This window comes from Xenopus laevis, chromosome 2L (genome assembly GCF_017654675.1).
Source record: "Xenopus laevis strain J_2021 chromosome 2L, Xenopus_laevis_v10.1, whole genome shotgun sequence".
Taxonomy (NCBI): domain Eukaryota; kingdom Metazoa; phylum Chordata; class Amphibia; order Anura; family Pipidae; genus Xenopus; species Xenopus laevis.
The window spans coordinates 178876651-178891506 of record NC_054373.1 but is presented as its reverse complement, the minus strand read 5'-3'; the positions used below and the strand labels follow the sequence as shown (position 1 = coordinate 178891506).

Sequence of the window (14856 nt, the reverse complement as noted above, 5' to 3'; positions counted from 1 at the left end):
AGGCCTTTGCTATTCCTCCAGTATCTCATTTAAAACACTGCCTGGTTGCTAAGGGTTAACTGGACCCTATACGCTTCTAGGGCAGATACTGTAGCAGCAGCTGATGAAATTCAAGCTCAATGAAAGTTAAAAACACAAAAGAAAAAAATAAAGACCAATTGCAAATTTTCTCAGCATATCACTTTTTTCAGCATACTTGTACCACCTCGTTGGTTATTAGTTGCTTTGTAGGTGATTCTGTATGTTCAATGTATAACTCATGTATTGCCCAGCAGTGTGGAATATGTTGGTGCTTTATAAATACATGTTAATAATTATTAATACCATGAAATGGTTTCAATGAGTTGTTCACCTTTAAATTAACTTTTAGTATGATGTAGTGAGTAGTGACGCGTTGGCCGGCCCAAAACCCGCAGGAACATGCGACAAATTTTTGCGCCAGTTTCACGAATGTATTCGCCCATCACTACTGCTGGCTTCTGGCCCCTAAATTTATGACTTGTGCCCGCCCCTTTTGTCATGTCACTGCAGGGCGGGGCAGGCGCAGGTCTATAAATAGAAGGGGGGGGCAGTGGGCCAAGCCAGGTTGAGAATTTCTCGACCCGCATACAACTGGTAGAGAGGGATATTCTGAGACAATTTGTAATTTTGTCCCATTTTTTATTTGTAGGTTTTTGAGTTATTTAGCTTCAGCAGCCTCTCCAGTTTGCAATTTCGGCCATCTGGTTGCTAGGATCCAAATTCCCCTAGCAACCATGCACTGATTTCAATAAGAAACTGGAATATGAATAGGAGAGGCCTGGATAGAAAGAGGAGTAATAAGAAGTAACCATAACAATACATTTGTAGCCTTACAGAGCATTTGTTTTTTTATAGATGGGGTCAATGACCCCCTTCTGAAACTGGAAAAAGTCAGAAAATGAATGCAAATTATTAAAAAAAAATGAAAAAAACGCTTAGAACTGGCCATTCTATAACATTCTAAAATATACCTTAACGATTAGGTGAACCACCCCTTTATTATTATTTTTATTAATACCATTAAAAATGGAGGGGTGGTTTGTTGAAATGTTTAAAACACGGGTCCAATCAAGGGATAATGGTCACCCAGTCACAGAGCATTAATAAAACCCTCTCTGCCCACAACACAGACTGTGACACCACCCGTTGCTATGGGCTCTACTGTGCTTAGTAACTGTGAACTCTGTACCATGATGGGAAGCGCATGACTACGTACCACGTGAGCCAGCAAGCGCGTGATTCCTTACCACGTGACCCGTAAACCGACCAATCGCTTAAACTCTGGCAGCGCCGCTTTGACTCTATATAATCCGCAGGGGTTCGAGTTCCTGGTGTGAGTCTGGGTGAGTTCGCTGAGGGAATGGAGCGACTGTGCTGCTTAGTGGTCCTGGCTCTCCTCTGCCGGTTCGGTGCCGCTGACACCCCGGCTAACTGCTCTTTCCCCGACCTGGAAGGCACCTGGGAGTTCCAAATAGGAGAGGGCACCGGGGCAACTCGGGACAAGACCATTGACTGCTCCCAGTTGGGTAAGTGAGATTCTGTCTCCTGTTACCCAGAATCCTCCGCGCTCCCCCAACATCCCACCTGTAGCTTTCTGGTTACTACTGGTTACGGTTCCTGTGCTCTTTTGCTGCCCAGTTAAAGGGGAACTAAACCCTCATGGTGATGAGCCCAGAATAAAAACTTGCCATTTCTTAAAGGGACTGGTCACTTTTAAAGGGGTGGTTAACTTTTAGTATGCTCTAGAATGGCCAATTCTAAGAAACCTTTCAATTGGTCTTCATTATTTTTTATAGTTTATGAATTATTTGCCTTTTTCCTCCTGACTCTTTCCAGCTTTCAGAAGGGGGTCAACAGGGGGAGCCTGTTTAAAAACAAATGCTCCGTAAAGCTACAAACTTACTGTTGTTGCTGCTTTTTATTACTCCTCTCTCTGTTCCGACCCTCCCCTATTTATATTACATAGTCTTATGCAAATCAATGCATGGTTGCTAGGGTCATTTAGACCCTAGCAACCAGATTGCTGGCACTGCAAACTGGAGAGCTGCTGAATAAAAAGCTCAAAAAACACATTAAAAAATAAAAACCAATTGCAAATACTGACAGTTAACTGAAAGGTGAACAAACCTTTTAATGTTCTAGAATTGCCAATTCTAAGCCTTAATTAATTTATGTATGTATATAGTTTTCAAATTATTTGCCTTTTTCTTCTGACCCTTCAAATGGGGGTCACTGACCCCATATAAAAAAACAAATGCTCTGTAAGGCTACAAATGTATTCTTACTGCTACTTTTTATTCCTCCTCTTTCTATTGAGGCCTCTCCTATTCATATTCCAGTCTCTTATTCAAATCAATGCATGGTTGCTACGGTCATTTGGATCTTAGCAACCTGATGGCTGAAATTGCAAACTGGAGAGCTGCTGAATAAAAAGCTAAATAACTCGAAAAACACAAATAATAAAAAAAATTAAAACCAATAGCAAATTGTCTCAGAAAATCGCTCCCTACATCATACTAGCAGTTAATTTAAAGGTGAACAACCCCTTTAACAAGTGGACAGTAGTGATGGGCGAATAACGCACATCCGATAAGTCGCTTGCATCAAAATCGAAGCGCGTCCAAAATTGATGCAGGCGTCAATTTTCGAGTTCCACGAATTTTCGCTAATTTTTTGGCGAGAGCGAGAGCAATTCGCCCATCACTAGTGGACAGTAACATTTTGGCCTCCGCTATTTCTACCAGGGGCCCCCAAGGCCCGAACACCCCGTGTGCCATTAACCTGAGAGTTTCCAAGGCCCAGATACAGAAATCAGGAAGTAAATCTGCTGATCTCATAGTCTCCCAACTGTCGGTCTTTTCTCGCTGCACAGGAACTAAAACCCAGAGCAAGCATGTTGTGCAATACACCTATCATTAACCCTCTGTAGTGTCAGTAGTGCATCAGGCTGACTCCTGCTAGCTCGTTTCAAAAGTCAGAACCAGTAGTGCAGATAGGGATAGACAGAGGCTGCTTACAACAGCAATTTAATTTGCAAACCATTGAAAATGCTCTGTATGGCTACAACTTTTATTGTTATTGCTACTTTCAAATCAATGCATGGTTGCTGGAGTAATTTGGACCATAGCAACAAGATTGCTGAACACGGAGAGTTGATGAATAAAAAGATAAATAAGTCTCTGGTTACTGCCTGGTAACCAATCGAGAGCTGAAAAGCAGGAAGTAGTGTTCTGGCTATTATGTTACACATCCAGTCACTACAGCCTTTATACATTACATATTTTGTAGGGATGCATTGAATCCACTATTTTGGATTCGGCCGAACCCCCGAATCCTTCGCCAAAGATTCGGCCGAATACTGAATCAGAACCCTAATTTGCATATGCTAATTAGGGGTGTGAAGGGGGAAAACATTTTTTACTTCCTTGTTTTGTGACAAAAAGTCACACGGTTTCCCTCCCCGCACCTAATTTGCATATGCAAATTAGGACTCGGTTCGGCTGGGCAGAAGGATTCGGCCGAATCCAAATCCTGCTGAAAAAGGCCGAATCCCGAACCGAATCCTGGATTCTGTGCATCCCTACATATTTGGCTAACTAATTTTATATTAGATACAGTTTTTTTTATTTTGCACAATCTATTTACCCAGTTTTTATTTTTACACTGAACAATTCCTTTAAAGTCGGAGTGGGTATCATTTTCATATTGCTCAGGAGTCCAGTGGAACAGTATATATTCTGTTCATGCAACTGACAGAAACACGAGCCTGCAGAGTATACAAAGTATCTCAAGTTTCTTTCTAACTAACGTCAGGTCATGTGACTCTTACACTCGCATGGTCACATGTCTCTTAGTCATGTGATCTTTGTACACAGCCCCGTGCCTGCGGAAGTGATAGTACAGAGAGAACTGAGCTCATCTCGCCTCGTATATCTGTGGTTATTGCAGTCACATGATAAATGGTGATTAGAGGGGAACTACACCTAAATGCTGCGTTTGCATAATAAAAGCATATGTAATCCCAAGCAACTTCCCCATATACATCCATTTAAGGTTTTTTTTTGTAGTTGTGGCCTGCTTCTGCTACACTGTTTCAGGAGTAGAGACCAGCAGTGCAGAGGCTATAAATAGACAGACCCTGCTTTCAGCAGCAATTACATGTATGCATTACTTTAAAGGGATACTGTCAGTGGATGTGATTTACTTAGATTTTGCTAAAGCATTTGATACAGTGCCACACAAAAGGTTACTGGTTAAATGAAGGAATGTTGGCCTGGAACATAGTATTTGTACCTGGATAGAGAACTGGCTAAAAGATAGACTACAAAGAGTGGTGGTAAATGGAACATTTTCTAATTGGACCAGTGTTGTTAGTGGAGTACCGCAGGGCTCTGTACTAGGTCCCTTGCTTTTCAACTTGTTTATTAATGACCTGGAGGTGGCCATTGAAAGTACTGTTTCTATTTTTGCAGATGATACTAAATTGTGCAGAACTATAGGTTCCATGCAGGATGCTGCCACTTTGCACAGTGATTTGTCTAAGTTGGAAAACTGGGCAGCAAACTGGAAAATGAGGTTCAATGTTGATAAATGCAGGTTATGCACTTTGGCAAAAATAATATAAATGCAAGTTATACACTAAATGGCAGTGTGTTGGGAGTTTCCTTAAATGAGAAGGCTCTAGGGGTCTTTGTAGATAACAAGTTGTCTAATTCTGGGCAGTGTCATTCTGTGGCTACTAAAGCAAATAAAGTTCTTGCATAAAAAAGGGCATTAACTCAAGGGATGAAAACATAATTATGTCTCTTTATAGGTCCCTGGTGAGGCCTCATCTGGAGTATGGGGGCAGTTTTGGACTCCAGTCTTTAAGAGGGATATAAATGAGCTGGAGAGAGTGTAGAGACTAAGTGCAACTAAATTGGTTAGAGGGAGGGAAGAGTTAAATTATGAGGGGAGACTGTCAAGGTTGGGGTTGTTTTCTCTGGAAAAAAGGCGCTTGTGAGGGGACATGATTACACTTTACAAGTACATTAGAGGACATTATAGACAAATAGCAGGGGACCTTTTTACCCATAAAGTGGATCACCGTACCAGAGGCCTCCCCTTTAGACTAGAAGAAAAGAACTTTCATTTGAAGCAACGTAGGGGGTTCTTCACAGTCAGGACAGTGAGGTTGTGGAATGCACTGCCGGGTGATGTTGTGATGCTGATTCAGTTAATGACTATAAGAGGGACTTGGATGATTTTTTGGACAGACATAATACAAAGGCTATTGTGATACTAAACTCTATAGTTAGTATAGATATGGGTATATAGAATTTAATTAAAAGTAGAGAGGGGTGTATGTATGGATGCTGGGTTTTCATTTTGAGGGGTTGGACTTGATGGACTTTGTCTTTTTTTCAACCCAATTTAACTAACTATGTAACTGTCATGGGGAAACATGTTTTTTAATAGTGCTGCTCCAGCAGACTTCTGCACTGTTTTTTCAAAAGAGCAAACTGATTAATTTTTTTTTTTAATATATATTTAATTTTGAAAATCTGACATGGGGCTAGACTTGTCAGTTCCCAGGTGCCCCCAGTCATATGACTTGTGCTCTGATAAACTTCAGTCACTCTTTACTGCTGCGCTGTAATTTGGAGTGATATCACCCCCTTCCCTAAGAAGCCCATCAGCAGAACAATGGGAAGGTAACCAGATATCTGCTCCCTGGTAGATGTAAATAACCCATCATACTTCGAATACCCTTTACAGTAGGGGGTACATTATCCCTTATAATACATGAGTGATACTCAGAGTTCCCTGTATAACTCAGCCTGCAGCCTTGTGCCTTTATATGGTCACAGAACAACCCCTCAGTGACTTCTAATATCCTTATCATTTACAGTAGGGGGTACAGTATCCCTTATAATACATGAGTGATACTCAGAGTTCCCTGTATAACTCAGCCTGCAGCCTTGTGCCTTTATATGGTCACAGAACAACCCCTCAGTGACTTCTAATATCCTTATCATTTACAGTAGGGGGTACAGTATCCCTTATAATACATGAGTGATACTCAGAGTTCCCTGTATAACTCAGCCTGCAGCCTTGTGCCTTTATATGGTCACAGAACAACCCCTCAGTGACTTCTAATATCCTTATCATTTACAGTAGGGGTACAGTATCCCTTATAATACATGAGTGATACTCAGAGTTCCCTGTATAACTCAGCCTGCAGCCTTGTGCCTTTATATGGTCACAGAACAACCCCTCAGTGACTTCTAATATCCTTATCATTTACAGTAGGGGGTACAGTATCCCTTATAATACATGAGTGATACTCAGAGTTCCCTGTATAACTCAGCCTGCAGCCTTGTGCCTTTATATGGTCACAGAACAAGCCCTCAGTGACTTCTAATATCCTTATCATTTACAGTAGGGGGTACATTATCCCTTAGTTTGCACATCACTCATTGACTAGGCTCAGGAAAATGTCAATCAATAAAATGTTTGTAATTTGTCTGTTCTATACACATAAAAGAAGTTGTTGCATATTCTGTGCTGTGTCTCTTTTATATAAAGTGCCTGCTGACATTGTGTATATGTTCTAGGTGGGTGGGTTGGTAGGTAGGTGGCAGAGCTGTACTAACCTGCTGATTGCTGTTCCTCAGGTAAAGTGAGAACCAAACTGACAGTCACACTGAAAGAGCTGAACATTGCTGAGGATCAGAATGGGAACCTGGGCTCCTTTACTCTAATCTACAACCAGGGCTTTGAAGTGAACATCCTCAACCACCTGCTCTTTGCCTTCTTTAAGGTTTGTGTGGAAGTTCTTGTTTCCTTAAAGGAGAATTCAACCCTTAACTAAAAAAACCTACCCCCTACCCTAATGTCCCTAACTCTTTACTTACCCCTCTGTGCAGATTCAAGGATCGCAGTTCACGGCAGCCATCATTCGGGTCTTCGTTTCTTCATCCGGCGATTCTGCAATTTCCGTCCATTTCGGCGAATGCGCAGTTGCCGCAAACTGGGAAATTGCTCCAGCTGATTACAGAAGACCCAGAAGATGGCTGCCGTAAATTGCGATCCCTGAATCTGCACCGAGGGGTAAGTAAAGACTTGGGGGCATTTCGCTGGGGTGGGAGGGGGATCTATGTAGGGGGGTAGGGGTTGAATTCTCCTTTAATTGCAGGGTTTGGCGCTGCTGTAACCTCAGACTTGTCTTTTTGTAATTTATTTTATAAAACCAGTGGCACATGGGATTTTGTTAGTTTCCCCCCCCCCCCCCGATTGTTTTCTGCATAGGCCCTTGTTAGTAGTGGCTTTTCCCGACCCACACCCGCCCGCAACCATGCCTCCCACCGCTTGAGCCCGACTTCTGGGTCTCTTTTGTAGACCTGCCCCACCGATGATGTCACCAAAGGGGCGGGGCGAGAGGCGCTTGTCTATAAAAACTGAACCTGGAATTCGGAAGCCAGCATTTGGAAGATCGTGTTAAAGAGCGTGCGCCATCGGCCGGACCCGCCCAACCCGCGAGTATCAGATCGGCCTGCACATCACTACTTGTTAGCATCTAATTGTAGTCCTGGGGCCCAAATTCTAAGTATAGGGTGGGGACGATCCCATTGTATGAAGCATTGGCTTAAGTTGCACACGGCTATGGGACAATACAGTGTCTTCTGCTGGCACATACCCACCCTTTATAAAGCCGTACGTTCTGAAGAAGACACTCTTAAAGGTTGTTCACCTTTGAGTTAACTTTTAGTACGATGTAGAGACTGATATCCTGACAATTTGCAATTCGTTTTTATAATTTTTTTTTTTTTTTGTTTTGTTATTTAGCTTTTTATTCAGCAGCTCTCCAGTTTGCAATTTCAACCATCTGGTTGCTAGGGTCCAAATTACCCTAGCAACCATGCACTGATTTAATTGAGTCTGAAATATGAATGGGAGACGCCTGAATAGAAATGGGTAATAATAAATAAATTAAAAAAAACACAATAAATTTGAAGCTTTACAGAGCATTTTGTTTTTAGATGGGGGTCAGTGAAAGCTGGTAAAAGTAAGAAGAAAAAGGCAAATAATGAAAAACTATAGAAAATAAAAAAAAAAAATTGAAAAGCTGCTTAGAATTGGACATTCTTTAACATACGAAGAATTAACTTAAAGGTGAACCACCCCTTTAAACTTCAATTTTGGAAAAACAGTAAGAAATAAAAGATAAAGTCTTTATTCCTGACGAACAGTGTGAAAACAACTGAACTGAAACAAGTGTTTGGAAGTTGAATGACCCCTTTTTTTCAGATCTCGTGCAAAGACCGGGCGAGGGCAGCCTTCCTGCACATAAGTGGGTGATAACTAAATATTGGCACTTTTTTTTTTTTTCTTCTGAAACCGTGTTTGGGTAGAAAGTGCTTCAGTCTTGTGTTGTTGCTCTTTTAAACATAAGAGGGATAAAGTGGAAGAATGTGTCAGTGTAACGACCTCCTGATAAAGACCTTGGGCTTATGATGAAAATCTACATTTTGTACTTGACCAGGACATTTACTGCAATGGCTTCACTCAAATGCTCAGACAGTCTTCCTATGACTCCTTCTTCTGACTCTTGTGTATAAAGTACCTTGTATTTAAAGGGGACCCATCACCCAAAAAAATTCTTGAAAATCCTATTTTATCACATTAGTCAAGCACAATGAACTTAAATTACACTATATAAATTATTTGAATCTTGTTTCCTTCAGTCTGGGAATTCATAATTATAACAAGCAGGCAGCAGCCATTTTGTGGACACTGTTATTAAGACAAGCCTTGTATCATCTCAAAATCTTGTTTGTGCACCAGAATGGGGGACCTGATGTCCATCCCCATGTCCTGGCTACACAATTAAATGGTGAAGAGAACGGGGGAATGTGGGGAGAGCAGTGACATCCAGGAAGTGCAGAATGGAAAGTGAAAGTAAATGCTAAGGCATAGAGGAGGGGCAGACAATATTTGATTGACAGCTGAGATGTTTTAAATGAGCTTACAACCGCTATGAATGCTTTAATAAAAAATTGAAATTGGGTTTCATGTTTAATTTGAAAATTACTTTTATTGTACAGATTTTTGTGTCCGGATGACGGGTCCACTTTAAACCAATTTATTTTTTATCTTCAGTACGAACAGCGAGGATCTAATATCACAAGCTACTGCCACGAAACCTTCCCAGGTTGGGTACATGATGTGCTGGGTCGCAACTGGGCCTGCTTTGTTGGCAAGAAAGTCTCTGCTGAATCAGGTGTGAGGGTCAATCCCGATCCGTTCCCGAAAAAGGAGATGTAAGTGATAACGACATGGAATGTTTCAAAAACCACCCAGCCTTGTCAAATCTGGATTTTTAAAGGGGTGGTTCATCTTTAAGTTAACTTTTATTTTGTTATAGAATGGCAAAATCTAAGCAATTTTTCAATGGGCTTTTATTCTTTATAGTTTAATTATTTGCCTTTTTCTGAAAAAGCTGAATAAAAAGCTAAATAACTCAAACCACAAATCCTAAAACATGATAACCAATTGCAAATTGTCTTAGATTATCACTCTCTGCATCATAACTAAGAGTTCATTTAAAGGGGACCTGTCACCCAGTCATAAAAAGCTGTATACTAAAAGTCCTTTTTAAATTAAACATGAAACCAATTTTTTTTTATTAAAACATCCATACCTATTTAAAAGTCTCAGCTGTCAATCATATTGCCTGCCCCGCCTCTATGCCTTGGGCATAGAGGCGGGCAGGAAATTACTTTCACTTTCTATTCTGCACTTCCTACATGTCACTGCTCTCCCCATATTCTCCCTCCCTCCTCACCATCTAATTGTGTAGAAAGTGCATAGACACTGGCATCGGAGCCCCATTCTGGCACATAAAATAGTATTTTGGCATGATGCAAAGCTTGCCTTAAAGGGGTGGTTCACCTTTAAGGTAACTTTTAGTATGTTCTGGAATTGCCAATTCTAAGCAACTTTGCAGTTGGTTTTCATTATTTATTGTTTTTTAATTATTTGCCTTCTTCTGAATCTTACCAGCTTTTTAAATGGGGGGGGGGGGGGTCACTGACCCCATCTACAAACCAATACTCTGTAAGGCTACAAATATATTGTTGTTGTTACTTTTTATTACTCCTCTTTCTATTCAGACCCTCTCCTATTCATATTCCAGTCTCTTATTCAAATCAATGGATGGTTGCTAGGGGAATTTGGACCCTAGTTACTAGATTAATAGACTTGTTGAGATGCAAATTGAAGAGCTGCTGAATACGAAGCTAAAAACCTTCAAAAATAAAAAATGAAAACCAACTGCAAATTGTCTCAGAATATCAGTCTCTACATCCTATTAAAAGTTAATTTAAAGGTGAACAACCCCTTTAATAAGTGTTAACAAAATGGCTGCTGCCTGCTTGCTGTGATTGAGAATTCCAAGACAAAAAAACCCCAAGATTTTTAATATTTTTTTATAGTTCAAGTGAAGTTTATTTTGCTTGACTAACATTATAAAATAGGCTTTTGAATTATTTCTTAAGGTGACTGGTCTCCTTTTAAAGGTTTACAACCCCTTTAATAGAATAGTTCAATAACGCCCCTTATACTCTGCATCCATGTTTATTGATCCATTGAAGTTGTATAAAAGTTGTCCTGTGTTTCTCAGGCTCACAAGCAGGGTTTATAACTACAACCACGACTTTGTGAAGCAGATCAACACCGTGCAGAAGTCTTGGACTGCGTCCGTCTATCCTGAATATGAAGGCATGTCCATTGAGGATCTTGTCCGAAGAGCCGGGGGGCGCAACTCCAGAATTCCAGTGTATGGTTTTTTTTATTATCTGCTTAGGAACAATCTCATGATGTGCCGGTTTTAATTATCTACTTGCTTTTATCCCAGGAGGCCAAGACCAGCTCCAATGCCTACTGACCAGAAATACCAAGGCCTTCCTAATGAATGGGACTGGAGGAACATCGCTGGATTCAACTTTGTCAGCCCTGTTAGAAACCAAGGTACAAAAGTGTGTGGTAACACTGGTCCTACTAGTCTGACTACTAGCTTGCATTTACACTGGGCGTCTTAAAGTGGACCTGTCACCCAGACCTAAAAGTCCTAAAAAAAATGTTATTGGATTTCTTACTTAATTTTAAAGCATTCATAGCTGTTTTAAAGTATTTAAACTTCTCAGCTGTCAATCAAATATTGTCTGTCCCTCCTCTATGCCTTCAGCAATTACTTTCACTTTCCATTCAGCACTTCCCAGATGTCACTGTTCTCCCCACATTCCCCCCATTCTCTTTACCAGTTAATTGTGTAGCCAGGGCATGTGGATGGACATCAGGTCCCCCATGTTATAATTATGAATTCCCAGACTGAAGGAAACCAGTTTAAAATAATTTATACAGTGTAATTAAAGCTCATTTTGCTTCACTAACATTATAAAATAGGATTTGGAATAATTTTGTTTGGGTGATGGGTCCCCTTTAAACGACCGGTTCACTTTTAAGTCAACTTGTAGCATGTTATAGAATGGCCACTTCTAGCAACTTAGTTGGTCTTCGTAATTTTTTAGGGATGCACTAAATCCACTATTTTGGATTCGGCTGAATCCCCCCCCCCCCCAAATCCTTCTCGAAAGATTCAGCCAAATACCGAATCCTAATTTACATATGCTAATTAGGGGTGGGAAAGGGAAAACATTTTTTACTTTCTTGTTTTGTGACAAAAGTCAAGTGATTTTGCATATGCAAATTAGTATTCAATTCGGCCGGGCAGAAGGATTCGGCTGAATCCTGAATTTGTTGTTCTATTATTTTGTATAGTTTTTCTAATATGCCATCTTCTGACTCTTTTTAAAACGCTTTTAAACGGGGGTCACAGACCCTCATCTAAAAGACAAATGCTCTGTAAGGCTACACATTTATTGTTATTGCTATTTTTATTCCTCCTCTTTCTATTCAGTCCCTCTCCTATTCATATTCCAGTCTCTTATTCATATCAATGTGTGGTTGCTAGGGTAACTTGGACCCTAGCTAGTAAATTGTACAGCTAATGGCTTGCCCAAGTGTATGGGTATCTGCTAAGAGACATAGTTAGACACAACTGTGTCTGTTCTCCAGCCTGAAGCCTTGTGTTTCTCATTTCTCAGGAAGCTGTGGAAGCTGCTATGCCTTTGCCTCAATGGGTATGTTAGAATCTAGAATCCAGATTCAGTCTCAGCTCTCTCAGAAGCCCATTCTGAGCCCTCAGCAAGTGGTGTCCTGCAGCAATTATTCCCAAGGTAAGCTTTCTCGTGTAGAACGTGTGCGGACTTGTGTTATTAACCAATATTACTCTGCCACGCTATTATGCAACACTTTAGAGACTGTTTGTTTATTCAAGTTGGTCCTGGCGGTTGCACAAACCTGCAATAATGTAAGTTTAATCAACAGCCAGTTAAGATACTGGTAGGATTTGGGCTGGTGAGGGGAAACCCGCTCAAACTCATGATCCTAGTGCTACAAAGCAGCAATGGTGGGTAGGTATATCTATATCTCACTCTATCTCTAGTTTCTAGCGTGCTCTAGCTCTCTTGCTCTAGATCTCTTATCTAGATCTCTGGCTCTCTCAATCTAGATCTCTATCACAATCTCTCCTCAGATTAAGAGGAGCCTTCATAGTCTGCCCCAGACTCACAGGAACCATTTCCCCCAGCCTCTCTCACCTTGTTCATACTAACATCGTAAGTTAGGTTAAAAGTAGACACCCGTCCATCTATAGGTTTGTAGCGTGCGAGAAGCTGCCTGGTTGAGACCATCCTCCATAATCGTAACTGCAGTAAAACTGCTGGTGCAACTGTAACTCCCGCTGTAATTGCGTGAAATATTTTGCAGGTGGTCAAACACGTGGTGTGATCGTATCGGCGGGGAAACCCTTGCATTGGTGCTGACAGAAATCATTTCATTTGGGACCCATAACTAGGCTCCCGTACCCACTATAGGGCCTGTGTTTAAACTTTCTATTGTGCACTTTCAGGTTGTGATGGAGGCTTTCCATATCTTATTGCCGGAAAATACCTCAACGATTTTGGAATTGTGGAAGAGTCGGACTTCCCTTACATCGGCTCAGACTCCCCCTGCACTCTGAAAGACTCCTACCAACGATACTACACCGCCGAGTACCACTATGTTGGCGGATTCTATGGCGGTTGCAACGAAGCCTACATGAAACTAGAGCTGGTACTCGGGGGCCCTCTCTCCGTCGCCTTCGAGGTGTACGATGACTTCATTCACTATCGAAGTGGCGTCTACCACCACACCGGCCTGCAAGATAAGTTCAACCCCTTCCAGCTGACCAATCACGCGGTACTCCTGGTGGGATACGGCACTGACCAGCAAACTGGGGAGAAGTACTGGATTGTGAAGAATAGCTGGGGGGAGTCCTGGGGGGAGAAAGGGTTCTTCAGGATACGCCGAGGCTCAGATGAGTGTGCAATCGAAAGTATAGCTGTATCTGCAAATCCCATTATTAAACTCTAGGCCTTGTCCAATGAGCTGCTTCGGTTTTTCTATCCATTACTGACCAGACCTGCTTCATTTTTCTTAAAGGGGAACTGTTGCGAAAATGTAATGTAAGCTTCAGCATACTGAAATAAGAAACTTTCTATATACAATCCATTAAATTATTCTTTACTGTTTCTGAAATAATCACGTTTATATTCACTATTCCTCTCTCAGCATCTGTTTCTCTTCATTCTGTCTTCATTCAGGAGTTGGGTGTCCAATGAATGATCCAATATATCTTATAGGGGGGCTTCTTTTGCCTAGAAGATGTATTAGAGGTCACTCTATTAAAATCGCCAGACATCATGTCTCTCTACATGCTGGATTTTTGCCAAAGGCAGTTCTATTTTATTTAGATTTTGTTTGTACTGGAATTTGATTGAGCTCTAATTCATCTGCTACGAAAGGGAACCCCCCTATAAGATATATTGGAGATCTAACTTTTAATGAATATCTGACACCCAACTGCTGAATGAAGAGAGAATGAAGAGAAACAGATGCTGAGAGAGAAATGGTGAAGATAAACAGAATATTTAATTGATTGTATGTAGAAAGTTTCTTATTTCAGTATGAGGAAGCTTATATTAAACTTTTTCATTTTTGCGATAGTTCCCCTTTAACTGTAGGGTTTATCCAGGCCCTACACTAAAGGCCATGTGTACCCCATCTATAAGTAGAGCAGGAATGAATAACCTGCACCCCCCCACACATCCAGTGATGTGATACAGGGAGTTGTTCCATTAGAAAACAATTGCTAAATTAATTCAATAGGATACACTTCCCCTTTAAATCCAAGCATGGTTTGGTCACTTCATGGGCTGCACTAAGCTTCTTCTTCTGCATTTTCTTTCATGTTCTTTCTTTGTGCAATAAAAGGTCGCCTAAAAATGTAAAAAAAAAAAAAAAATTCAACGCTGTATCTTTAAATAAAAAAAAAAAAAAGCCAAAATCTGCTGCCTGTAAACATGAAGAGCACTTACATATTCTGCAACTTCGCTGAAGTTTTACACTTATTAAATGATTTGATCAGAGGGGCACAACCCCCCACGCTAAATGAACTTGTGTGATTGGATAGAATGTATTAAATAGAAATCACAGTGGTCTGTAACCACTAAAATGGGCACAAGATATATTTTTATACATTGGGGTTCTTGGGTGCCGACATTGTGAAAGGGAATCTCTTGTATGTGCCTTACGGATAAATCAGGGACAAAATAATTTTTATAAGAATTTATATTGTATAGCATCTTCTAAAATGCTTAATAAAATGTTTTTTCCTAATGTCTGGGCATTATG

The 14856-nt window shown here is 40.8% G+C and overlaps 1 protein-coding gene across 1 annotated transcript; it reads left to right on the top strand.

Annotated features, from left to right (window-relative positions):
* The first annotated feature begins 1310 nt into the window (after positions 1-1310).
* On the top strand, positions 1311-13543 carry ctsc.L (cathepsin C L homeolog). The gene is given in 7 exon segments (NM_001087042.1): positions 1311-1547; positions 6678-6823; positions 9163-9323; positions 10685-10840; positions 10919-11031; positions 12168-12299; positions 13034-13543. Coding segments are annotated over 7 exon segments (1377 nt in total). The 5' UTR covers positions 1311-1381; the 3' UTR covers positions 13537-13543.
* The last annotated feature ends 1313 nt before the right edge of the window (positions 13544-14856 follow it).